Here is a 25,362-nt window from a genome sequence, read left to right on the forward strand (position 1 = left end):
GTGCCCTTGCCTTCTGTAGGGGGACCACTGGGCAGGGATGAGTCTGGCCAATTGCATGGCTCCCCTGGTCAAGGGCCGGGCCCCATGGGAAGGGACACTTGGATTTTAGGCTGGGGAGATGGCAGAATGAGACCCACCGATGGAGGAGGCAGAAGCACACGGCAACACTTCACATCATCCCTTGTAGCCAGAAAAACCTAGGCCAGGGCCGCCAGAGACTCCCTGGGTCCCTGCTCTGCCGCCACCTCCCAGGTGACCTTGAACAGGTCCCTCTCTCTCAGGACCTCTGGGAAAGACAGGCTGGGGGTAGGAGGGCCTGCTGGACCACCTGGGGCCTCTGGACTGTAATCTGCATCGAAGGTGAAGGCCTGTCAAGGGTGCAGAACCGAAAGAGGCAGGGCGAACCCAGAAGAACTCACAGGGACAGGGGTGTGCAGGGCGGGGCTAGGAGAGTGGTGCGAGTGAGGGGTCATCCTGAGCTCCAGGGGCTTCTGGGGACAAATCAGGGAGGAGACTAGAAACATAAAGACCAAGAAAGAGACAGGGGCCAGAAGGGCAGGGACCCGCAGGTGGCAGACACCGGTGGGAGCTGAAAGAGACAGTCAAGGGACTTGGCTGGGGCAGCAGATGGACAAAGAGGCACAGACAGAAAGACAGACAAACCAAAGGGAAGTGAGTGGGGCTCAATGAGGGAGAAGGACACACAGACATCACCTAGAAGTGAGACACCAAAGGGGACAGAGACAAGAGGGAGAGCGCAGAGAGAGAGGAGGGCAGGGAATCAGGCCCAGAGACTTAAGCAGAGCCAGATAAAGATGGAAACACAGCAGCTGAGTGAGCGGAATGGGCCCTGCCAGGAGAGGAAGACAGACAAGTGGGCAAGTGAGAAATATAGCAAAGGAGAGAGGGCAAATGGGGTGAGGGATAGAGAAAAAAGATGAACAGGTACAGGAACAGAGGGGAGGAGAGAAATCACCAAACTCTGACAAGGAGGGCTAGTCGGAAAGAGAGAGATGGAGAGAAAAGGTCTATGAGCCACACAGCTTCTCTAGAGAAGAGGAAAGACCAAGCGGGAGAGACAGACACAAGATTGAGAGACAGACTCCCCAACATGGAGAGAGGAGAAAGGAGAGTCAAGGAGGGAAACGGAGGGAGGGAAGAAGAGTGAGTGACCTGGAGGGGCACAGGCAGGGGACAAGCACCGACACATCCATCCATCTGCACAGAGGAGCATCCTGGAAGCAGGTCAACCCTAGAGACTGCAAGCCCCAAGGCAAGGGGAGGACTCAGAAGGGGAAGAGAGAATAGGGGGCCTGGGAGATCATCACGGAAGAGACAAAGTGGACCGCAAAGCAGGGCAGGGGCTAAGGAGTGAGGGATGGAGGAGACAGGATGAGGAGTGGATCTGGGGGAAGAAAGCAGAAAGTAAGAGAAGGAAGATGGCCTCCAAGCCCAGAGGTGGAGACAGAGGCAGACAGGTGAGCAGAGGCCCCGGCAAAGTGAACAGTGGACAGAGGGCAGTGGAGAGAGGGTGAGACCAGGCAGAGGATCCTCCCAGACAGAGAGGAGACAGGAGAGTTTTGAGAGACGGGAGGGAGGGGAGGGAGACCGGGAGGTCCATAGAGACACACCAAGAAAAGGCTGGGCTCACCGCAAAGAGAAAGAAGTTGGACAGAGTCAGAGAGAGGTCCAACAGACACATGAAATGGGAGATTCAAAAACGGAGAAAAGACACTTCCAGGAGACAGAGACCAGCTGGGATGGGGCCCACGGTAGGTGGAGAGGATGAGGTTCAGGGGAAAGGAGAGAGAGACGGGAGCAGAGTGAGAGAGCACAGCCGGCCACCGCGGACAGAGGCTGGAGCTAGCAGGGGCGGAGACCAGCCAGGAGTCCCGGAGGCGGAGTGAGGCCGCGAGTCAAAGCCAAATCAGCCCCTCAGGAGCCCAGCAGCTGGGGGGCTGAGGGGCACGGCTGAGCTGGGCAATGAGAAGAAGGGGTAAGGAGAGGCTAGGGGAAAGGAGGTGGGGAGATGGAGAGTGCAGGGCAGGCCCTTGGTGGGGGAGGGTGTCTGCCGGTCGGGGGGATCAAGGGGATGTGGGCCCCCCACCAGCCGCCGGCAGTGAGCCCAGCCTTCCAGGCCCAGGCCCAACCCGCACCCTGCAGACACTCACGGATCCTGGTGGGACGGAGGGCTGGGCTCCCTCGAGGCCCGAGGATCGGATCGACAAGGGGGAGATGCTCCGGCGCTGGGCGGCGTGGCTGGGGCGGGGGGAGAGGGCAGTCCACAGGGCCCCCTCCCCCGCCTCTTGCGGTGGCCCCCAACTAATCCCAAACAGGGGGCTCCCCGGGGGGGCAAGGAGGAAGGACAGGTGGAAGAGAAGAGGGCGGGCAGGGAGGGGAGGAAGGGGAAAGGAGAAAATGGAGGAGGGAAGGGGAGAGAGGAGAGGGGAAGGAGGCAGGAAGGTGAAAACGCAAGGGAGGGGGCACAGGCAGAGCCGGGGGAGGGGGAAGCCGGCCCAGGCAAGGGCCCCCGCCCCCTCCCCTAGCCGGGCCGGCCTGGGGGGGCCACGGGGGGCGAGGCCTGGGTGGCGACAGGGAAGCCGGCCATCAGGAGAGGTGGGGGAGGGGAGGGCTGGCTGGGGGGGGAGGGGGCCACCCCTTCCCCCCTCCCCCCTGGAGCCCGGGCCGGCCCTGGATGAGGAGGCTGGGGCCTGGAGTCCTCAAGCCCTCAGCCCGCGCCGGGAAGGCATGCTGGGGGCGGGGAGAGGCGGACGAGTGGCGGGGCCGGGGTGGAGGGGGTGTTGGGAGACCCCGAGAAGAGCCGCCGCCGACGAGCCGGGCCGGAGAGGTGGAGAGATGGAGAAGAGGAGGGAGGGGAGGATGGAGAGGAGCAGGTGGAAGAGGAAGGCGGAGGAGGGTGGGGTGTCCCGGGGCGCCCAGCGCAGGGCCTCGGCGGGAGGGCCTGGCCACGGACTCCTGGTCCCTTGCGAGGAGCAGCCGCCGGCTCCGGGCTCCCAGCTGGGCCTCCCTCCCCGCCGCCGCCGCCGCCGCCGCCGCCACTTCTTCTCCCCTCCGAGGCCGCCGCCTGCCTGCCCGCCTGCCGCCCGCGCTGGGTCCTGGAGCGCAGGGGGGCGGGGGGAGAGAGGAGGGAGAGAGGGAGGGAGACAGGGAGGAGAGCGGGCAGGAGGAAGGGAGGGAGGCAGGCGGAGATAGAGAGAGAGGAAGACGGAGAGAGAGGGAGAGATCGGAGGGAGGGGAGTCGGGGGAGGGGGAGCCCGTTGGTCCGGCTGGGGGGCCCCCGCGAGGAGAATGCTGATGAGGGCAAGGCGCTGCATTGGACAGAGGGCCCACCCCTCGGGCCACCTCCTCCACCACACCATGCCACCGCCCTGCCCGGGCAGCCCTTGGGCACAGGCGCCCACAGGAGACAGAGACTGAGAGACAGGGAGACCTGGGGAGAAGGCCATGCAGCTGGGGGAGAGGGCTACGGAGATGAAGAAAAATGCAGAGAAACGGCAAGACAGCCATCAAGAGCCACAGAGGTGGACCAGGGTCCACAAAGCCCACAAGGACAAGGACAGGAAGAAGCCCAGCGCAAAGAAAGGGCCATCGAGACAAGGGAGCAGACCACAGAGACAAACTAAGGACCTCGGAGGCAAGGACAGCTGGTGGACCCAGAGAGCCCCTCGTGAAGAGGGGGACAGAGGGAAGCTGGTGGACTGAGGCCCTCGGGCACAGAAGACATGGGGAGTGGTCTGGGGTGACGGGAGAAGAGGCCCACAGAAACTGGAACAAGGGCGCACATCACGGAGACTGGGAGGAGGGCCAGGGAAAGGGGGAGCGGGTCATGGACCTGGAGGGAGGCCCACAGGGGCCAGAAAATCCAGAAAGGCAGAATGAGGACCCAAAAGACCCGCTGAGGCAGGCACAGCGGGCCTGGGGGAAAGAGGGAGTAGCCCCTAGAAACAGGAATAGCCCCCAAGGAGAGGCAGGGATGGGTGGTGAGTAGGGGAATTCTCCATGAAGCAGAGAAATCCTGGGGACCTGAGTGGGTGGGGAGGAGAGTCACCCACCAGAGCATAGAGGCAGTGGGAAAGGTCAGGGAGCTGGAGGGCAGAGCCCACAGAAGTGGGAGACCCCCTCCCTCTGGGAGAGAGCTGAGCAGGGCAGGGGTATGGCAGAGAGAAGCAGGAGTGGGGGTGGGTGGTGCACGGCTGGGTGGGGGGTGAAATTTGGGGGGAAGGAACATGACAGTTGGTGCTGAAGGCTGAGTCCGTGACTCACCACCACCCCCAATGCTCGTGATGGGGAGGAGACACTAATGCACTCACTCACGTGCAGCCCCCAGCACACGTGACTGCATGCCTCGCGAGAAGGCACACAGTCGGCACGTGGCAACTCTCACATCGGCCTGGCACAGAAGTCCCTCTGCAGCTGGCATGTGGGGTGGCCCCAACATACATCTGCCACATATATTTGACCCTGAAGGACCTCTGACTTTGCATACCCCTCCTCACGTGATTTAAGGAACCCCCAACACCCACTCTCAGCTCCAGCTAGGTCTGAAAGCCCAGATTTACAGTGGCCTCCAGGCCATTGCTTATGCAGGGACCCCAGCATAGAATGATATTCTCTCTAAGCTGATCCTGTCCCAGATGCCCTAGTCCCGTGCCACCACCTCCAGAAAAACTGATGCAGGCCTCAGCTTACTCCTGCATCATCTGAAGTGAAGCGACCTAGTCAATCCAGATAAACTGGGAATTCCAAGCTGAAGGTATAAGCAAAAAGATAAGTCAAGCTGGACCCTTCCGTTTTCAAGTGGGGAAAGGAGGCCGCTGAAGAGTGAGAATCTGCCCAAGAGCATGGAACCCCAAAGGCTGAGTCTAGCTTCTAGGTTATCTGGTTCCTGCCCCTGGTGCTTTCACCCTGAAAGCAATAATGCATTCATCCGGACTTCCCAGATGGTGCTAGTGGTAAAGAACTCTCCTGCCAATTCAGGAGATGTAAGAGACATTGGTTCGATTCCTGGTTCGGGAAGATCCCCTGGAGGAGGTGCATGGCAACCCACTCCAGTATCTTGCCTGGGAAATCACATGGACAGAGGAGCCTGGTGGGCTACAGTCCATAGGATCACAAAAGAGTCCGATATGACTTAATGACTAAACAATAACCATCTAGGGTTCATCCAACATCCCTTCTACCCTGAATCCACAGCGAAAGTTCCCTCTATGTTCTACACCCCAAATACTGTTCCTCTGTTGCATTTACTGGCTCTCTTTCTTCCCTTTTCTTTCTCCTTATACATGCATGTATCTCCAGGCTGGGAGGCGGGCAGAGTCTTGTTTTTACCTGCCCAGTGCCCATCCCCATGGCAGAACTTGAACTTTCCCTCAGGGAACCACATGGTTCCCAGAACTGATTGATTCCTGACTCAGGATCAAAGAACCACATCGTCCTGGCCACAGGGATCAGTTCAGAGATGGGGACGCGCTCAAACTAGGCCATTGAGAGCCGTCTCCATAGGGTGGCAGAGTCAGACACAACTGAAGTGACTTAGCACGCATGCACTGCATGCATCCATTTGGTATGAGGCTCTGGATGTCCCACCTGAGTGGGACCTAAGAGTGTAGATCTTGGAGTGCACTCCTGTGTTAGTATCCTGGTTGTGTCTCTTCCTAATGATGAGACATAGGGACTTCCCTGGTGGTCTAGTGGTTAAGACTCAACGCTTCCAATGCATGGGGTATGAGTTCTATCCCTAGGTTGGAAACTAAGGTCCTGCATGCTGCACAGCCAAAATAAATTGTTTTAAAAAGGAAGCACTTGAGATCCTAATAAAAATAACTCTTACACAACTTTTTTAAAATTTTTTAAAATTTTTATTATAGTTGATTTACAATGTTGTTAATTTTTGCTGTACAGCAAAGTGATTCAGATACACATATATATGCTTTAACATTCTTAGTATTTATTATTATATATCTGGCTATGTTGGGTTTTAGTTGCAGCATGCAGGATCTTTCGTTTGCAGCGTATGGACTCTATAGTTGTGGTGCATGGGCTTAGATGCCCCAAGGTGTGTGGGATCTTAACTCCCTGACCAGGGATTGAACCTGCATGCCCTGCATTGGAAGGCAGATTCTTAACTACTGGACCACCAGAGAAGTCCCCTCATATTCTTTTCCATTATGGTTTATCACAGGATATTGAATGGAATTCCCTGTGCTATACAGTAGGTCCTTGTTGCTTATCCATCCTATATTAATGGTTTTTATCTGCTAATTCCAGGCTCCCAATATTTCATTCTCCCACCCCACATTCTTGGCAACCACAGGTCTGTTCTCCGTATCTGTGAGCCTGTTTGCTTCATGGATATCTTCTGTTGTGTCATGTTTTAGATTCTATGTATAAGTTATATCATATGGAATTTGTCTTCCTCTTAGTTGACTTACTATGATAAACTCTAATTCCATACATATTGCTGCAAACTGACATTATTTCATTTTTTTATGGCTGAGTAGTATTCCATTATGTATATATACCCCATCTTCTTTATCCGTTCATCTGTTGGTGGACATTTAGCAATGGAGGGAGGGGAAGCAATTAGAACAATAGAATCTCTTGCAGGTCCCCTCCTGTCCTTGGGGAGTAGAGCAGCTCTGGCAACTGCAGTGCTGGGTGGGAGGCAACTTGCTTCCAAGGCCCTGAGGGCCATCCATAAGGGGATGTGAGTAGTCCAGAGCTCCTCAAACATATGGGGATTCCAGCCTTCCTGAGCTTCTGAGCCATCAGCCTGGAAAAAGAGCACCCTAGAAGAAAGTGGAATACAGTCCAGACACTACAGGGTCACCACCTTCAGGTTCTCACCCTGGTTGTCTTTCAGGTCATCTACCCTCTACACACGGAGAAGGCAATGGCACCTGAGAGTCTGCTGAGAGTCGGACACGACTGAGCGACTTGACTTTCACTTTTCACTTTCATGCATTGGAGAAGGAAATGGCAACCCACTCCAGTGTTCTTGCCTGGAGAATCCCAGGGACGGGGAAGCCTGGTGGGCTGCCGTCTCTGGAGTCACACAGAGTCCGACACGACTGAAGTGACTTAGCAGCAGCAGCAGCAGCAGCAACCCCCTACACATCTTGTTTCTTCAAATGGAATTGCCAGAGCTAGCTGGCCTGGCCTGAGACCTTAGTGACTCTTCAGTATGGGAGGTGGAGTAGGGGCCAGATTTCCCAAAAGGTAGGAATTCAGACCTCTGGCCTGGGCTAGAGGAAGCCTAGGGGTATCATGGCAGGGAGAGAAGGGGGCCCAGGAGATTCCCACTGCCATCTCCTCTCTCCTGGCTCTGAAAGCCTTGATAATGAAGGCAGGAACATCACTGTCCTGGACTTGGTTTACTTTGAAATTCTCCTGGACCAGAGCCTGAGTTGAAAGGAGTCTGGGGAAAAATGAGGATCCATCTGGGTACCTTCCCCACCCCGACAGCAGTTTCCTTCCTGGCTCCTTCCTGTCATCCCTCAGTGACCTCAGAAAGAGGCCCCCCTGCCACCCAAGATCAGTCCATGTCCTCCGTCCCCCTGCTTTATTTTCTTTACAACTACTGTCACTGGCTGTCTACAGCTACTTGTGTACCCTGATCTTTTATTTTCTTACAGTATTTATTTTTGGCTGCACTTGGCTTTACTATATGTGGGCTTTCTCTAGTTGTAGGGAGCAGGGGCTACTCTCTATTTGCAGTACACAGGTGTCTCTTTGTGTTAGCTTCCCTTGGGGCAGAACACAGGCTCTGTAGTTGTCCTCTGGCCTACCTGACCCGATGCATGTGGGACATTCTCAGATCAGGAATGCAACGGGTGCCTCCTGCACTGGTAGGCGATTCTTAACCACTGGTTGAGCCACCAGGGAAGCCCTGAACCTGATACTTTTATATTCTCAGAAATTAAAATCCAGGAGGGCACAGACTTTTCCTGTTCCTTCTCTATCCCTACAAAGATTAACCTTGACTTGGCATATTGCAGCCGCTTATTAAATATTCACGATAGGAAACCAAACAAATGCCCCTCCTGGATTTTACTGTTTCTCCTTCCAACTTCCATTTCCTCCCTTACCCTTCAGATCTTCCTTGCTCGCTCAGATTCCCTATCCGTGCTTTTCCTCCAACATTTCTTCCTCCCCCTTCCCTCAAGGGTCCCTCGGTTTTTCTTCCCTTCTTTCTTTCTGCCTTTATTCTTCTCTAACAAAGTCTAGAGCCCTGATTTCCCCTTTTTCTCCTTCCCTTCCCGCTGACCAGAGCTTCGCTCTCTCCCTTCGCTCTTCAGGGATTCCTAAGCTTCAGCACCCCCACCTCCGCCGCCCTCCTGGTGTTTGTGCCTCAATTTCCCCTACTTTCCCCTTGGAGAACGACCCACCTCCCGCCCAGCGGCCCCAAGATGGCGCCAGAAACGTCGCTCCGCCGCCTGACGTCATCGCGCCGTCCTCCCTTCTCGAGCCGTCAAGAGGGGTCGAGGAGGAGGTGGAGGAGGAACATCCTTCAGAGGGCGTAAGGAGGCGGGCCCTATCAGTCGGAGGCGGGCCAGTGAGAAAACGTCGCTGGAGGATTGGTTGGGTGCTGCGGAGGGAGCCCAACGCCCGATACTATTGGTCCAGGGCTCGGAGACGTGAGCGTCGATTGGCCCAACGGCAGAGGCCAGACGGACGATGATTGGGCGCACTCGGCCATCCGCGCGGCGGCCAAGGAGGAAGGTGGGAGGGGCGTTGCTGCGGGCGATCGGGGGCGAGAGCGAGGCTGCGGAGCAGGCGAGAGGTGACGGCGGGAGCTAGAGAGGGCACAGCGCTAGGGTTGCCGCGCAAGGGGAGCTGCGGCCCGGGTCCGAGTCTGGCCCCGGGGCGTGCGAGACGGCGGAGGCGGGTACGTGCGAGCTGGCGTGTGAAGGGCCGGCCGGGCTCCCCACCCTGCCGGTGCGGCCTTCTCTCGCCACCTCGCCTGCGCACTGAGGACCGGAGGGGGGGGCGCGCGCCGGGAGGTGGGGCGGAGCGGTACCAACGGCCCGCGGGGTGCGCGGGAGACCGGGCCGGGGCGGCGGGTCGGAAGGGGGCGAGAGTCGTGGGAAGGGCTGATTGAGGAGGGACGGGGCTCGGGCTGGGCGCTATCGGGTACTTGGGTGGGAAGGGAGGCGTTCGAGTGTCCCCGGGAGGGTCTCTAAGGCTCCAGGGAGTACGCGGCTAGGGGCTTGGCTGTGGGACAACCCAGGACGAAGGCTGGACGGTTAGAGGACAGCTGGGTACCCGGGGAGGGGTTCCGGCCGTGAGAACGGAGGTGGTTAAGTTGACGTAAAGCGAAAATCTAGTTATGCCTGGAGAGTTAAGCTCATGAGTTAGGTCTTCAGTGTGAAAAGATACCAGGAAATGGATATGCCTGGTATCTTAGGGCGAGGTGGAGGTCCCAGTGTGAAGGATGAGGATGAGTTACATTAATGTGAAGAGTTAAACCAAAGTATGTGGGGAGGGAGAGCGAGCAGGGAGCGTTGGGCACTCTTGGAATGGGTTGAGAGACCTGAGAATGGGTCTCTGTGTAAAGAAGTTTTATGTTATATGAAACTGTGGTCTTCGTGTTTATCGAATAACTTGAGAAGTAGTCTTTTTGGAAAGTACCAGGAATTAGGTCAAGGTGAAGAGTAGGAATTGGGGGTCCCTTGAGGATTTTAGGGTGATGAGAGCGATCTGTGTGTCTAGGGTGGGACAGGGGGTCTGGGTAGCCCCAGGGATAATAGGCTGATGAGACGGGCTTGGGTTGTTAGGAAGGAGGATCTGGCTGGCTGTCAGGGTTAGGGTGCTGATGCAGGGTTTAGGTATTCTTAATGAGGTTTGGACAGTGGGAGGAGTATGTGGGAAAGGAATCTAAGCCATTATGAGGGGTAGTCTGGATATTCTTGGATTGGATAGATTATGTGTGGGATCTTTTTGCAGAAAAGAGGAATTTGGGTATCAAGAGGGGATCTGAGCATCCCTGGAGTGGGTTAGGGTGGGGTTGGGTCTTTCTGCAAGGAAGAAAAGGTTAGATTAGTAATGTGTGTGTGTGTGTGGGCCGGGCGGAGGGGGGGGTGGTGCCGAGGTCTGTCCCTGGAATGGATTAGGGTGAGGGTGGGTCTTTTTTAAAGAAGGATCTGGGTATCCCAAGAATAAGTTAGGATGGGAATGGTCTTTTTTGCGAAGAAGAATATGTGGAGAGAGGTTCTGGGAATCCCTCAATTGTCCAGGGTGGTTGTCTATGAAGAAGTGGGGCTTAAGTCAGTACGAAGAGGGGGCTGGGTACCCCAGAGGGACTTAGAATTGTGGATGAGGTCTCAGTGCACAGAAGAGGTAGAGGATTAATGGGAAGAGTGTCTGGGTGCTCTGGAGACATGCGTTAGGGTGGTGGGAGGGGTCTAAGTGTGAAGAAAGTTCTGGCTGTCTTTTGTGACGATGAGTCTAGAAGTTCTGCGTAGGCTATTAGGATTGTGGGAAAGGGCCTTAGTGTGTAGAGGGAGTTAAGTAATTTGAACAGAGGGACCTGGGAATCGTGGGAAAGTGGTTAAGGTGGGCAAAGTCTGGGTGTGGAGATGGGTTAGGCCAATGTGAGAAAAGTTTATTGATGTGAGGAACCTGGGCACCAAAGGGAGAAGGTTAGTGGGTGATGGGCTATGTGCAGAGGAGGGAGGTTGAACCATGAAAAGGTGCTGAAAGCGGTCGGGCATTGGGACAGTTTGAGTGGTTGGGGTGTGAAGAGAGAGAGAGACCCTGGGGGTGGAAGCAGAGGAGGAGCGAGCTGTGAGAAATGGGTGGTCCAAGCCTGTGAGGACTCTCCTGGGCATCTGGGGTAGGGATGGGTAGTGTGTTGGTAAGGAGTCAGTAGAGGAAGTATTGACTGAAGAGGTTCCTGTGTGGTAGGTTGGCGCCTTGGGCCAGCTGTGGGGCAGGAGGATGAGAGAGTCAACAGGTTGCAAGGATCTGGTGGTGGGAATTTAAGATTCAGAGATGAGATTTGGGTAGATTGACTGGGAAGGGACTGGGGGAAAGGTTTTGTGCTTGGTGTTCTTGTGTGTTCAGGAGAGGAAGGGAGTGGGGTGCAGGTAGAAATATGGAAGCAAAAAGTTAGAGGGGGAAATTGATCTAGGGTTTTGGTAGAGCAATGATAAAGGGAAAGAACTGTCTCTGGGAAGGCCTGAAGAATCAGTGACTTAGATATGATTTGTCCCCACATCTCCCAGCCCAGGGTGTTGCCACCGTCATGACTGAAGAGTCAGAGGAAACGGTCCTGTACATTGAGCACCGCTATGTCTGCTCTGAGTGCAACCAGCTCTATGGATCCCTGGAGGAGGTGCTCATGCATCAGAACTCCCATGTGCCCCAGCAGCACTTTGAGCTGGTGGGTGTGGCTGACCCCGGAGTCACTGTGGCTGCAGAGGCAGCTTCTGGCACCGGCCTCTATCAGACCCTCGTCCAGGAGAGCCAGTACCAGTGCTTGGAGTGTGGGCAGCTGCTCATGTCACCCAGCCAGCTCCTGGAGCACCAGGAGCTGCACCTGAAGATGATGGCACCCCAGGAGGCAGTGCCAGCTGAGCCACCACCCAAGGCGCCTGCCCTGAGCTCCAGTACCATCCACTATGAGTGTGTGGATTGCAAGGCTCTCTTTGCCAGCCAGGAGCTCTGGCTGAACCACCGGCAGACGCACCTCCGGGCCACTCCCACCAAGCCTCCGACTCCAGTTGTCCTGGGGTCCCCAGTTGTCGTGGGGTCCCCCGTGGGCCAGACCCGCGTGGCTGTGGAGCACTCGTACCGCAAAGCAGAAGAGGGCGGGGAAGGGGCAGCTGTCCCGTCTGCCGCTGCCACCACCACTGAGGTGGTGACCGAGGTGGAGCTGCTCCTCTACAAGTGTTCGGAGTGCTCTCAGCTCTTCCAGCTGCCAGCCGACTTCCTGGAGCATCAGGCCACCCACTTCCCTGCTCCCGCCCCAGAGTCTGAGGAGCCCGTCTTGCAGCAGGAGACTCTGACCCCAGCGCCGGTGGAGGTGCCTGTGTCTCAGCCTGAGCCCGTGCCCTCCTCTGACCACAGTTATGAGCTGCGCAACGGGGAAGCCCTCGGGCGCGATCGCCGGGGGCGCAGGGCACGGAGGAACAACAGCGGAGAGCCAGGCGGGGCAGCCACCCAGGAGCTCTTTTGCTCAGCCTGTGACCAGCTCTTTCTCTCACCTCACCAGCTACAGCAGCACCTGCGGAGTCACCGGGAGGGTGTCTTCAAGTGCCCCCTGTGCAGTCGTGTCTTCCCCAGCCCATCCAGTCTGGACCAGCACCTTGGAGATCACAGCAGTGAGTCTCATTTCCTATGCGTGGACTGTGGCCTGGCCTTTGGCACGGAGGCCCTCCTCCTGGCCCACCGGCGAGCCCACACCCCCAATCCTCTGCATTCGTGTCCGTGTGGAAAGACCTTTGTCAACCTCACCAAATTCCTTTATCACCGGCGTACCCACGGGGTTGGGGGTGTCCCTCTGCCCACAACACCAGTCCCCCCGGAGGAGCCCGTCCTTGGCTTTCCTGAGCCAGCCCCAGCAGAGACTGGAGAGCCAGAGGCCCCGGAGCCCCCCGTGGCCGAGGAGAGCTCTGCCGAGCCTGCCGCCCCAGGCACCTACCGCTGCCTCCTCTGCAGTCGCGAGTTTGGCAAGGCGCTGCAGCTGACCCGGCACCAGCGTTTTGTGCACCGGCTGGAACGGCGCCATAAGTGCAGCATCTGTGGCAAGATGTTCAAGAAGAAGTCGCACGTGCGTAACCACCTGCGCACGCACACGGGCGAGCGGCCCTTCCCCTGCCCGGACTGCTCCAAGCCCTTCAACTCGCCCGCCAACCTGGCCCGCCACCGCCTCACACACACAGGAGAGCGGCCCTACCGCTGCGGGGACTGCGGCAAGGCCTTCACCCAGAGCTCCACGCTGAGGCAGCACCGTCTGGTGCATGCCCAGCACTTCCCGTACCGCTGCCAGGAGTGCGGGGTGCGCTTTCACCGGCCCTACCGCCTGCTCATGCACCGCTACCACCACACGGGCGAGTACCCCTACAAGTGTCGCGAGTGCCCCCGCTCCTTCCTGCTGCGCCGGCTGCTGGAGGTGCACCAGCTGGTGGCCCACGCCGGGCGCCAGCCCCACCGCTGCTCGTCCTGTGGCGCTGCCTTCCCCTCCTCGCTGCGGCTGCGGGAGCACCGTTGTGCAGCTGCAGCCGCCCAGGCCCCGCGGCGCTTCGAGTGCGGCACGTGTGGCAAGAAAGTGGGCTCAGCCGCTCGGCTGCAGGCGCACGAGGCCGCTCACGCGGCGGCTGGGCCAGGGGAGGTCCTGGCTAAGGAGCCCCCGGCCCCTCGGGCCCCGCGGGCTGCGCGCACACCCATCGCCTCCCCGACAACCCTCGGGAGCGCGGCCCCCGCTGCCCCTGCGGCCCCCGCCCGACGTCGCGGCCTGGAGTGCAGCGAGTGTAAGAAGCTGTTCAGCACGGAGACGTCGCTGCAGGTGCACCGGCGCATCCACACCGGCGAGCGGCCGTACCCGTGCCCTGACTGTGGCAAGGCCTTTCGTCAGAGTACCCACCTGAAGGACCACCGCCGCCTGCACACCGGTGAGCGGCCGTTTGCCTGTGAAGTGTGTGGTAAGGCCTTTGCCATCTCCATGCGCTTGGCAGAACATCGCCGCATCCACACGGGCGAACGGCCCTACTCGTGCCCCGACTGTGGCAAGAGCTACCGCTCCTTCTCCAACCTGTGGAAGCACCGCAAGACCCACCAGCAGCAGCACCAGGCAGCTGTGCGGCAGCAGCTGGCAGAGGCCGAAGCCGCCGTGGGCCTGGCTGTGATGGAGACTGCAGTGGAGGCTCTGCCCCTGGTGGAGGCCATTGAGATCTACCCTCTGGCTGAGGCCGAGGGGGTCCAGATCAGTGGCTGACTGCAGCTCGTTTCCCTCTTCAGCACTACCAGGCCCGGTTGCTGAAGAACCTCCACCGCCCCCTTAGGTCTCTGTACATACTGTGCCCCTTTCCACTGCTCCCAACTGCCATGTAAGTTCTGTAACTGGATTTATTGTCTTCTGAGGGGGGTGCTGTAGGGTCCTTGACATGACATGAATAAAGCTGGGCCCCCCCACACCTGTTAGCACTGGTGGCCCCAAGGTAAAACAGTCAATAAAGACTGACTTGGACATGGACGTGCTTTTGTCTGGCCTGACTGTGTGGGATGGTGGAACTTGTTAACTAACTGTGAGCCCCCAGGTTCTTGGGTCTGACTTGTCATGGCTGCATCCCCAGTGCCTAGAGCAGAGCCTGGCAAGCGGTGGAGCTCAGTAAACGGGAACCCAGAACCTAAGAGGAGGATTTGGAGTCCGTGGGCTCTCTGAGCAGTGACTTCCCTCTGGTCATAGGTCGGGGCAGTGTGGTTCTCTGACCACTAGAGGTCCCCAAAGCCCCATGGAAAAACTTGAAGCTGTTTCTGCTTGGGGGCAGGAACCTTTAGGAAAGTCTTCAGGTTGTTCTTACTACCGTGTTGCCCCTGCTCTGGCCTGATGTGAGCGGTCTCCTCCAAGGCCATCTGGTGTTCTCATCATGGACCCCTGAGGGCAAATGCACGTCTCGGAAAGGTATGATCTCCGGGGCAGTGGAGGAGGTGGCTTCTGGGACAAGATCCAGCTGTGGGGCTGCAGAAGATGAACAGTTTCTGGGGGTAGGAAGGTGCTCTGACACCCACCTGGAGTTAGCCAACAGTTGCTTGTTGTGGCGGGAGAGGTGGTTGGGGTGGCTGGCTGATATTTGAATGCCTAATTTGTCTCAAGTGTTTGCCTACATTTTTGGAATCTTCACCCTGGTCCTGTGACAAGAACATTTTGTAGGAAAGGAATCTGAAGTCAAAAGTAGTGAGGAGACTTACCCAAGGTCATTCAACCCGCACAGGGCAGAGCTTGAATTTCAGCGTAGTTTCATTTGACTTAATCCCCTGTGTGCTTCCCTCTACATTCTGCTGTCTTCTACATCCTTGAGGGGGAGGGCGGTGGAGAAGAGATGGTGACTGTGTGACTGGAAGTGCCTGGCTTCTATGCTAGTCTTTGTCTCTAACAGCCCCCTGCCCCCCCCCCACACCCCGCCACAGGGTTACCCCAGTCTTTTTGTTAGGATTCTTACTGGAACCCTAGGGAATGAGAGGTAAAGGGAGCTCTTTGCATTGAGACCAGTGGAAAGGGAGGCCTAAGAGTTGCCCCCTCAGCCTCTCCATTGCTCTTGATTGACTCCCGTTAGCAATCCTGTAGCCCTCTGTGGGCACTGGGGCTTAGGCTTAGGCTTCATTGTTTAAAAAGGTAAAGCTCTCAACCCTTTGATATCTTGAAAGCTCCTAATGAAGAACAGCACTTATCTGTTAAGCCGTGGTTTTTGACCAGAGCGTGTTGATCGTGGGTTCCATCTTTTAGTAACCTCATACCCTACAGAAAGGGCTAGAACCATCTTAGCTGAGCATTCCAGAGCCCCTTAATCCACAAGTAAAGATTCATTCTCAAACTGCTTGCTTTTAAGAAGAGCTGTAACATCGAGAAAGTCATGTCAAATAAATAGAACAGTTAGAGGATTTCTCTTTGCAAAACCAGATAAAAATCAGGCTGAATCAAGGGACAGGAATGGAGGGAAAAACCCTGAGGGTTCTGGTTGACTCCACAATAAAGATGCTTTCAGCAGAGAAGCAAGCTCTATGACAGTGCCAGGGGCAGGGGTCACCTCTATTGTGGTTCCTTTCTAGAGCCTCCTAGTGAGAACTTTTCAAGACTCCCTTGAGAAAAGTTTATGTGCACAAACGTGTTTATGAACAAGAATCATTGTCCACCCCACTGAAACTTCCAGAGTCTTCAGTTGGACCATGGTCCTAAAGAAGATGCACTAATCAAACCCTTGTTGGATGCTGGAGTTTGAGTTGGACAGGCAAAGGCTCTTGAACTTTATGTTTGGGAATTTCCCCAGAGATTTGGATCCAGCAGCTTGTCTTGAGACCGAGGAATCTGCATTTTGAACACAGCAATTTTGGTGGTGGTGACTTGACCCCACAAAGAACCTTGCGTTGCCAAGCGATTTTTCAGATAGAGAAGCTGCTTCAGCGGAGCACTCAAGGGAATGGAATGGTGGTCCTCCAGTGACAACACGTTCTTCAGGGTGTGTGAGGCCAAGTGTGGCTGTGCAGGGCGCTGCTTGGAACAGTTGAGCACATTTACGGGGCTGCAAGTGGATGCCACCAAGTTCAGCTCTGGAGTGCTCTTGCATGTGCCATCTCTGACTGTCACAGACTGGCCTGGGAGACTGAGTCCGTTCGGGTCTATATGGCTCTGACTGCATCCCCCTACAGGCAGAGGACTGGAACAAAAGACCTGTTTTCCAGCCCAACATGCCACTCTCCCATCCCTACTGACTTGGCTTGAGAGTTGGAGAAGCACTTTTCTGTCTTGCCAAAACAATGCAGTGCTGGTAATTCTTAATTTTTTGGCTGCACCATGTTATCTGTGGGATTCTAGTTCCCTTACCAGGGATGGGACCTGTGCCTCCCTGCAGTGGGAGCACAGAGTCCTAACCACTGGACCATCAGGGAATTCCCAAAGTGTTAATACTTTCTCTCTTTCAAAATGATCAAACCCTCTCCTACTCTTTTCCTTTCTCCTGTTCCCCTATCCCTCGCTATTGAATTTTGCAGAATCCCAGCACCTCTGTGTCAGGCATACATCAGAGGGTAGAGTGATGACAGGAAGACCTGACGACAGTGAGATGACCCACTGATGATTTTCAGCGGTGAGATCTTAGGGATCAGCCCATGGTCTGGTGTGTGAAACAAGTCGTTCCTGCCGAATGACAAGCACGGAAATTTGAGCGCACTGATGTCATTCTGAAAAAGAAGTCAGATGTGTATCTTGTATCACCAGACAACTTCAAAGTCAACTCTTTTTAAATGGTCTCTTAAGTCCTCTGTGGATGGAAGTAGGGAACTGCTCTCTGGCTTCCTGATTTGCTCATAGTACTCATTTATCGACATCTGTCTGCTGGAGATCATCTTGAATCCTTACCACCACCACAGGCTACATATTGTCCCCGTGTAATAGACGCCGACATTGAAGCTCACACACTGAAGGTCACATATCTATAAAATGGCATAAGAGATTTATTTCTTTTTGTGTCACACGGGCATATGGGATCTTAGTTCCCCAATGAGGGATCGAACCCAAGCATCCTGCAGTCGAAACACGGAGTCTTAACCACTGGATTGCAAGGGAGGTCCCCAGAAATGAGATTTTTTTTTTTTAAAAGCTTAGTTTATTGAAAGATAATTGAGTGAGTGAATTCACTCAGTCGTGTCCGATTCTTCGCGACCCCATGGACTGTAGCCTACCAGGCTCCTCCATCCATGGGATTTTCCAGGCAAGAATACTGGAGTGGGTTGCCATTTCCTTCTCCAAGAAATGAGATTTAAATTCAGGAATTTGAATTCATTCTAAGATTCTAGACTTGTTTTTTTAATTGGTGAAAAAAAAGTTGCTCAGGCCTTACTTCTGAACATTCAACAGAAGTAAAGCCTTCCCCTCCCAGGCACACACACGCCCACCCCACACCCTGACTTCCCCACCACCTTTCCCAAGATAGGAGACCAAGGAGAGCAGGCAGTGTTTCTCTCTGTACAGTTTTTCATTTTTTATTTTTTGATGTTGTTCAGATGAATGACACACTCAAGTTACAAAAATGGGGCCTTAAAAGAAGCACATTGTACAATGAACAAGCAGATTGGAGTTAAGAACACTGAAACGCTAACCCGCTACCACGAGAAGAGACAGGGAGGGGGGTCCAGGGTGGAAGGGGAGGGGCTACGTGGGACCAACAGAACTGAAAGGGGGGCTAACTTGGTGAGGACGGAGGAGAGGCAGACCTCCTCCAGGGCCTGCTCCGTGTCTGCCTGGGTGAGACTCCTCGGTCTCCCTTGCCCACTACTAGCCACTCTTCCCCTCTCCATTCGAACCTGGTCTTTCAAAGGGGAGAGACACCCACCCCAGAAAGGGCTGAACCAGTTTCATCTTCACAAGGTGGGTGGTCACCTTGCCCTCGTGAAATAGCCTTGGATTTGGGAGGTGAGGGTGGCAGCAGTGACACGAGAAGCCAGAAGGGAGCCGGCAGACAGGGACTGACCACAGAGCAGGCTCCTGCTTTTCTCCAGGCTCCTCGCCCGCTCCCCACCCTACCATGATCCAAAGGGCCTCTCCACAAGTTGCTGAGAGAGGCCCCCAGTCACCCTGCAATCATATAAATAAATAAATACTGAGCCCCTGGGCTTGGGGGGACAGGTCGGGGGAGGGACAGCGGGGACAGAGGAAAGGAGAGGAAGGGGAGGCAGAGGGGAGGGGTCACAGACATAGTAAATAGTTGTCTCCGTCCCAGCAACGCTTCTCTCTGGATTTTTCTCTCCTTTTTGTGTTTGTTTAACAAGGAGCTAACATCTCAAGGACAAATACTTAAAAATATACATTATTTTTTCTTTGTTTTGTTCCCCTTTCTCATCGTCATCTTGCTTTGGAGACTGCTGAGGTCAAAGTTCAAACCGCATGAAGGAACTGCGGCTTGGAGTTTTTGTGTATTTTTTTTTTATTTTTATTTTTTAATTTTTTTCACTTTTTTTTCCAACGTATAAAAAGGTAGCGGAGTTGTCTGTGGGTTTTTTTTTTTTTAATGGTTAAATCTTTGGTTTGTTTCTTTTTTCTCTTGGAGGCCTTTGTCTCTCGCACTTGCCTTTCCCACTCAGAGGCCAGTGGGGGCCCGCGTGTCTCAGTCTTGCTCAGTCTGTTTCACTCTCTCTCTCACTCAGTTCTCCCTACCCTGGGCTAAAGGGAGAGAGGCACCCTGGGGTTTGGGTGGGGGTGGGGGGGGCGAGATCTAGCCAGGTCAAGAGGTGCCCTCACCACATGGCTAGTCCCTTACCCCATCTTCCCAGGGTGCAGGGCTTGGAGAGCCTCTCTTGGCCTTCCCAGGGAGGAGACCTGCAGGAAACTCAGAGCCTTAACCCTCCTCCTGGTCGTAGCCCCAGGTCATACAGAGCCTTGGTTCTTCAGCGCCACTGACCCTGCCTCCCCTCCTCCCCCAGTCTTTCCTCCCACTCCCAGCCCCCGCCCTCCCAGGAGAGGCCAGAGAGAGGTGTTTTAGTTACTGGCAAGTTTTTTTTTCTTTTTTTTTTGGCACAATTAAAAGGCCCACTGTTAGGTAGACCCAGTCTCTGTCCCTCCCTTGAGTAAGGAGGTCAGGTTGGGGAGGAGAAATTCAGAGGGCTCCCACTTTCTCCAGTCCACTCATCCTTCTTCCTAGCCCAGGCCCCTGGCCCCCCATCTCAGACATCTCCCCTAGCCCAGAACCTGGCCTGGGCTCTCCTTCCCCAACCCCACATAAAGTTCCCCAGCCCCCCAACTCTCTCACTCACACACAGACACACGGACACAGGCTCTGTACAGACCACAAAATAAAAACGATGAGATAGTTTTGTTTCCCGGAGTCGAGACGGGGGTGGCTGGAGTGGAAGGGGCAGAGGGAGGTGGGGGGCATGAATTCCCCCATCACCTTCCTAACCCTGGCTCCCTCAGCCCCCCCAGCCCCTTGCCCTGGCTGGCCCCCAGCCAACGATATTTGGTTTCCATTTTTTAACATTAAAGTTCTATGAGGTATTTGGTGCCTTATCTCGAGTCCTCGGGGGGAGGGGGCCCAGGGGGGAGACCTGGGGCACACTTGCCCCTCCCTCCCTCCCACCCCCTTCCCAATATTTGGTTTCACAGCTGTAGTTAAAGCTTGGGATTTGGTTATTTTTTCCCCCTCCCAGGAATTTTCTTTTTCTCTTGTTTTTTTTTTTTTTCCCAGATAATGGGGGTTGGATGGGGAGGGTCCCCACCACCCTGGCTGCATGGGGGTCCCTCCACCAGTGTCAGGGCATCGGCCCATCCCTGCCCCCTGCTTCCTCCTCTCCTCTCTGCCTGCTTCCTACTGGGGTGAAGGAGCAGTCTGGGAGGCAGGACTTGATGGGGAGGAAGCAGGATGAAGTGGGTGGTGGTGAGTCCTGGATTTTCTTTCCTTTTTTTTTTTTTCCCCTTTTTTTTTCCTTTTTCTTTTTTTTTTTTTTTTTCTATTTTTTGGTCTAGAATCATAGTTTATTGAGTCATCTCCACCATGCCTTCCATGCTGCCTGTCTTCTCGGAGGGGTTTTTGGTTGCAATTCCTTTCACTTGGCTCTGCTCAAACGTCCTTCCTATCCGTTCAGGAGCCCTTGGCCCCGTCTCAACCCTTGGGCTAGGGCCCAGGCCCGCTAGCCAGTCCTTTCTCTTCAGGAAATAAAAACGGACAAAATCAGAAGTAGGGTAAGGGCGGGGAGTCGGTTCAGCGGAGATGCTTACATTCTGGCGAGGATGGGTCGACGGCATGCCAGGCCCCATCGGTGCCAGGGTGGGAGGGGCAACCGCTCCACCACTTCCCAGACAAGGCACCCCGAGACCCCTGAAACAGCCGAGTCTCTGCTGCCTCCGTGGCCCAGCCTGAAAGTTTCATTTCCCAGGTGGGAGAAGGGAGACAACAAAGAAAGTGAGAATGCTGAGGCCTCGGGGCCCAGGGTGGCATCCGAGGCTCCGTCTGCCTCTCCTGGGAGTGTCCGGCAGCCCCGCCAGTCTCCTGGGGCTCTCCCCTCCCTCTGCGCCTGCCCAGCCAGGGGCGGGGGCCACTCTGATTTCAATGGCTCGCGTCCTTCACAGCAACACTTTGGTTTGAGGAGTGACACAGAGAAACAAGGAGATGGAGAGAGGTGAGAGAGGAGGAGAGGAAGAGGGAGGGACAGCCGAGAGAAAGGAGGAGAGGGGGGAGACGACAGACCGAAGAGAACAGAAGAACTCAAGAGGAGGAATCAAACCACCTGAAAGTTTGTTAGTTTTCCTTCGTCCATTCTTTTTTGCTTTCTCATTTCTTTTTTCCTGTTTTGTTTTTTTAAAGCTTCTTCAGTTGATTGGGGGGGGGCGGGGAGCTTGGGGCTCTTCACCCCCGTCCCTGACACCCTCTCTCAGCCCTGCCCACCCGCTTCCATCCGCCCTGGCTGAGGGACAGGCCCGGCCCCAGCCGCCCCTCCAGCTTTCCCGAAGACGACGTCCATGAGGTATTTGTGAAGAGAAAGAAGCATCCATCCTTCCATCCGCCTCGGGGACCAAAGGCCTGGACCAGTGGTGCAGGGGCCTGGCTCCACCTCGCGGCTCCTTCTTATTCGTTGAAGAGTCCTCGTCTTCTTTCCCTTAAATATATATATATCTATAAATTCTTTCTTTTTTCCTAGTTTTAATTTATTGTTTGGTTTGTTTTTTTTTTTTGGTTCAAAACTTTGTTGGCCTCCCCAGTAGCAGGAGGGCAACGTGGCTCCCAGCAGCGTCTCTCCTCTTCCGTAGAGATGCGTCCGGGGCTGGGCAAACATGGGGTCCAGCCAAGACTCGAGGGAGGTCTCATGGGAGTGGTGGTCACCACAGCGCCCACTCGGATGGGGACCACGGGCCATGGCACTGTCCCTGCCACACCGACCCTGATGGGGACGCCATCTGGAGGAACCCCACCACTGGGGTGTGTGCGTGCGTGTGTGCGTGTGGGGTGGAGAGGGGAGGGAGAGGCATCTGCCAGGATCAGAGGGGCACAGGGCGGGGAAGAGCGAGGTGAGTTCTCTTTTTGGTTTCTGGTCAAAAATGTCAAAGAACGTGAAGGATCCCACGGATAGGCACTGGAATATGAATTTTTTTTTTTCTTTAAGGGAAACTGACAGACGAGGATGGAAAAAAAGACAACTTCTACGCCCTCACCTTCTCCTCTCTTGCCTGAAACTTCCTCCTTCCCTTGGACCAGGGATAGTGGGAGGTTCCAGAACTGAGGAGGGTGACGGGTGGGCAGGGTGGGGTGGGGTAGGGGGAACATGTGAGAGCTAGAGCTTGGCAAAATGGCCCAGCCCACCCTTCAAAGGGAAAGGGCGGGGGAGGTAAAAGGGCTGAAAAGTCATCCCAGGCCTTGCCTGGAACTCTCCCCTGGGTGGGGGAGGGAGGAGGTTAAAGTGGGAGTCCCGGGGAAGGGGGGACACATGACAGGGACACATTCTGTCAAGCACAACGCTAAAAATTCTGTACATCCTTTGGATGAAGCTACTGAATATTTGGTGTAAGTTTGTTCACGCCCTTTCTCTTTCACCTTCTGGAAAAGAGTATTTGGTGGGTGGTTCTGAGCCCACCCCCCCACCCCCCACCGCAGGCCGTGCCCTGTCTTGGCTGGCCCAGGGCCGGGGGTACAGGCTGGGAGGCTGGCACATTCTCTTCTTCCTTTTCTGGCCACCGCCCCCCCCAGGGGGGAGCCCTGGCCCTACAGCCAGGGGTCGTGTAAGGTCCGCCCTACTGAGGCCGCTCTGCCCCTGGCTGGGTGCTTATTTGGTGTCATAGCAGTGAGGGTGAGCACGTTGAGGTCTGGCTCCAGACTGGTATTTGGTTTGTTCGGTTTGGTGAGGAATTTTTTGTTTGTTTTTTGTTTGAATGTTTGTTTTTCACCTCTGGTTCCTTTGGGGCAGCTGGTTTCTTTGTGATTATTTTTGGTTTTCTTTTTTCTGTTGGTTGATTTCTTTTTTTTTTTCTTTTTGGTTTGTTGGTTGGTCTTTTGTTTTTTATTTTTTGGTCTTTCCTCCCTTGTCACTCCTGCTCCGAGGACCCTCGGTGCCCCCACCGCCGGCCTCCTCACCTGCTTCCCAGGCGGGGGGTGGAGCCGGGGGCGGGGGGTCTGAGGAGTCGGAGGGGAGGCATGGCGGGCCCTCACTCGGGCTTGGACCCTACCTCGGGTCCCCCTGGGCCTCCAGGGGTCTGTGCTGCCGTCTCACTGCAGGTAGAGGAGGACGAGGAGGAGGACGAGGAGGAGGACGAGGAGAGGCCAGGAGACTTGCTGGAGATGGAGGCCGCCACGGCTGCAGCGGCTGCTGAGACCAGGCCCACGCCAGGCGGGGCGCTGAGCAGGGGCAGCCCAGCGTGGTTCAAGAAGAGTGGTGAGGTCACCAGGCCCGGGCTCCCTGGGGCTGCGCCAGCCGCCCCCAGCACCAGGTTCCCGCTGCTGTCAAGGCTGGTAAGGGGCAGGGTTCCACCAGAGGCCAGGGCTGGGAGGGAGAGAGAGAGGCTGAGCTGGCCTTCCAGCATCCGGCCCGCGGTGCCCTCTGTCCTCCCATCTGACCCACGGACCCCGTCAGCACCCCTCACACCTTCCCCAGAGGTGAGATGGGTATGAAGAGATGAGCGATGCAGTGAGCGAGGGCAGGATGGCATGGCTGGAGCAGCAAAGGGGGGCTCCAGGCCCCGGGGGACAGGGCTGGTGACAGTGGGAGTGACCTAAGGCAGCACGCACCTTGGATAGTGGCCAAAGGGTTGTTGCTCATGAGGGCTGGACTCAGCCCGGAGCTCAACCCCACCATTGTGCTTCTGCAAGAGGCAAAGCAGAGGCGTTAGCGGGGCAGAGACCCTCCCGCAGGACCAGGGGCGCAGCTCCCCACCCTGGAAGCAGCAGCGACCCTGCTTCTCCCCCACAGCCTCCTACCTGCTGCTGCCCACTTACCCCGTGCTGGGGCTCAGGCCCGACAAACCGATGGCCGAGTGGCTGCCTTGAGGGCTGGGATTTGTGCTGTTGGTGGTGGCCGGGGGTGGGGGGGTGACAGAGGGGATGGAATTGAGGGGGGGCGCGGCCCCGCCCCCGGCCCCACCCCCTCCAGCTGTCCGGCTGGGGTGGAGTGTCCCCACAGCTGAGGATAAGGTAGTAACTGCCAGAGAGAGACAAAGAGATGGAGACTTCAGCTTTCACTCGTCCTCCACCGAGGTCGATGCCTGCCCAGTCCTCAACCTCTCCTCAGTCAGAACACATTTAGGCCTCCTGCCCTTTTGTCCCACAGCCTCTGCCGCAATGACAGTAATCCCATCACAAGCGGCAGCCACCCACTGGGCCTCTGCCCTGAGCCCAGAGTGCGCTCACACCCTGCTTATCCAGCCCTGAATCTCACCTCTGGGCCCCTTTGTACAAAGAACCAGGGGTGCCCAGAGGACAGACCCCTATGGCTCCCTCTAGGGGCCAGGAAGGGGGTTGCAGCTGAGGCTGAGAGCGCAGAGCGCAGACTCAGGTCAGACACCCGGGACAACAATTCCCAGCTTTGTAACATCGCAGCTGTGCCCTTGGGTGAGTACCTTCACCTCTCTGGCCTTCAGTTCCCTCATCTGGAAAATGGGGAAGATAACAGAGTCTAATAAAATGGGTGTGAAGTCAACACTCATTATAAAGAGTTTAGACCTAGAACCAGGCACACCCTTACTACTTTACAAACTTCCACTTACTATTTCTTAACCTGAGGGGGGGCAATTTGGTGTTTGTTTTTATATTATTTTTATATATGGTGTTAAACATGCCCTACCCCCAGGAAGGGGGCTTCCCAGGTGGCGCTAGCGGTGAGGAACCCACCTGCCAATGCAGGAGACCTAAGAGATGCCGGTTCGTTCTCTGGGTCGGGAAGATCCCTTGGAGGAGGGCAGGGCAACCCACTCCAGTATTCTTGCCTGGGAAATCCCATGGACAGAGGAACCTGGCGGGCTACAGTCCATGAGGTCACACAGAGTTGGACACGACTGAAGCAACTTAGTACGCACGCGCCCCAGGAAGGAACAAAGGAGGGCTTTGGGTACAAAAGTGTGTATGTGCATATGTGCATACACACTTTTGTATGTCTATATTCATGGATGTAGCTTCGGTATATATGATACATTCACAATCATTTTATACCTGAGACTCAGAGAGGTAAAGTTACTTCTGGAGTTCACAGTTTATAAATGCCAGAAACAGAATCCAGACACATCACCTTTATCAGCCTCCTGCTTTTCTCATATGAAATTATGGAGCAGATGAAGCCTGAGCTGCTCTGGCAGGTAGGGGTGAGTCTGTCCTCTTCCCCATCCCCCACCTCCAGGATCAGTCTCGAGGCCCATAAATGCCCTGAGACACCGTGGCCTTGAGGACCTCAGGCTCGAGCCTGGCCTGCGTTCTCCCAGCACCCTGTCACTGCCCACTGCCCGCTCTGACCTGTTGTGCTCAGACTGCTGGAAGCTTGGGACAACGGCAGGGTCCCGGCGCCCCCTTGTGGTGTGACCTGGGGAGAGAGGAGAGAAGGTGCTGTCTTCCAGCAGCTCCCCTTGGGTCATCCCCGTGTGGCTGCACCTTGGGGCAGTTGTGTGTGTGGCCACGCCAGTGTGCGCCGGTGGTGCCTGGATCTCCGTCAGAACAGTGT

General features: G+C 55.8%; 3 protein-coding genes across 10 annotated transcripts in view; 1 reads left to right on the forward strand and 2 right to left on the reverse strand.

Moving 5' to 3' along the window:
- The window catches only part of GRIK5 (glutamate ionotropic receptor kainate type subunit 5), a 63,445-nt gene extending 60,233 nt beyond the window's left edge, over positions 1–3,212 (reverse strand). Inside the window, exon 1 of one of the 2 annotated variants that reach the window (XM_070387619.1) lies at positions 2,172–3,212. The gene's annotated coding sequence lies outside the window, so the exon portion shown is untranslated. The remainder of the gene's footprint in view (positions 1–2,171) is intronic. The other variant, XM_070387620.1, reaches the window with a different exon arrangement.
- Positions 3,213–8,742: 5,530 nt separating this feature from the next.
- On the forward strand, positions 8,743–14,215 carry ZNF574 (zinc finger protein 574). 2 transcript variants are annotated; one of them, XM_014482667.2, is made up of 2 exons: positions 8,743–8,803; positions 11,247–14,215. In XM_014482667.2, exon 2 carries the CDS (start codon positions 11,267–11,269, stop codon positions 13,955–13,957), a length of 2,691 nt encoding a protein of 896 aa, XP_014338153.1. In that variant the 5' UTR covers positions 8,743–8,803; positions 11,247–11,266; the 3' UTR covers positions 13,958–14,215. The 2 variants fall into 2 exon arrangements, with proteins under 2 accessions (XP_014338153.1, XP_005909045.1); XM_005908983.3 differs by having other exon boundaries at positions 8,749–8,908.
- Positions 14,216–20,468: 6,253 nt separating this feature from the next.
- Positions 20,469–25,362, reverse strand: part of POU2F2 (POU class 2 homeobox 2) — a 32,027-nt gene continuing 27,133 nt past the window's right edge. For 4 of the 6 annotated variants that reach the window (XM_005908981.2, XM_005908980.2, XM_070387625.1 and 1 more), the window contains 3 exons: positions 25,158–25,224; positions 23,652–23,853; positions 23,029–23,199 (listed from right to left, as the gene is read on the reverse strand). In XM_005908981.2, the coding sequence (XP_005909043.2) occupies positions 23,160–23,199; positions 23,652–23,853; positions 25,158–25,224 (309 nt within the window). In that variant the 3' untranslated portion in view covers positions 23,029–23,159. Of the gene's footprint in view, positions 23,200–23,444; positions 23,519–23,651; positions 23,854–25,157; positions 25,225–25,362 lie in introns of all 6 variants that reach the window. The other 2 variants (XM_070387622.1, XM_070387621.1) reach the window with 1 other exon arrangement.

This window comes from Bos mutus, chromosome 18 (genome assembly GCF_027580195.1).
Source record: "Bos mutus isolate GX-2022 chromosome 18, NWIPB_WYAK_1.1, whole genome shotgun sequence".
Taxonomy (NCBI): Eukaryota; Metazoa; Chordata; class Mammalia; order Artiodactyla; family Bovidae; genus Bos; species Bos mutus.

Excerpts from the sequence above, each read along its gene's own strand:
- ZNF574 (XM_014482667.2), top strand. The coding sequence starts at position 11,267 with ATGACTGAAGAGTCAGAGGAAACGGTCCTGTACATTGAGCACCGCTAT.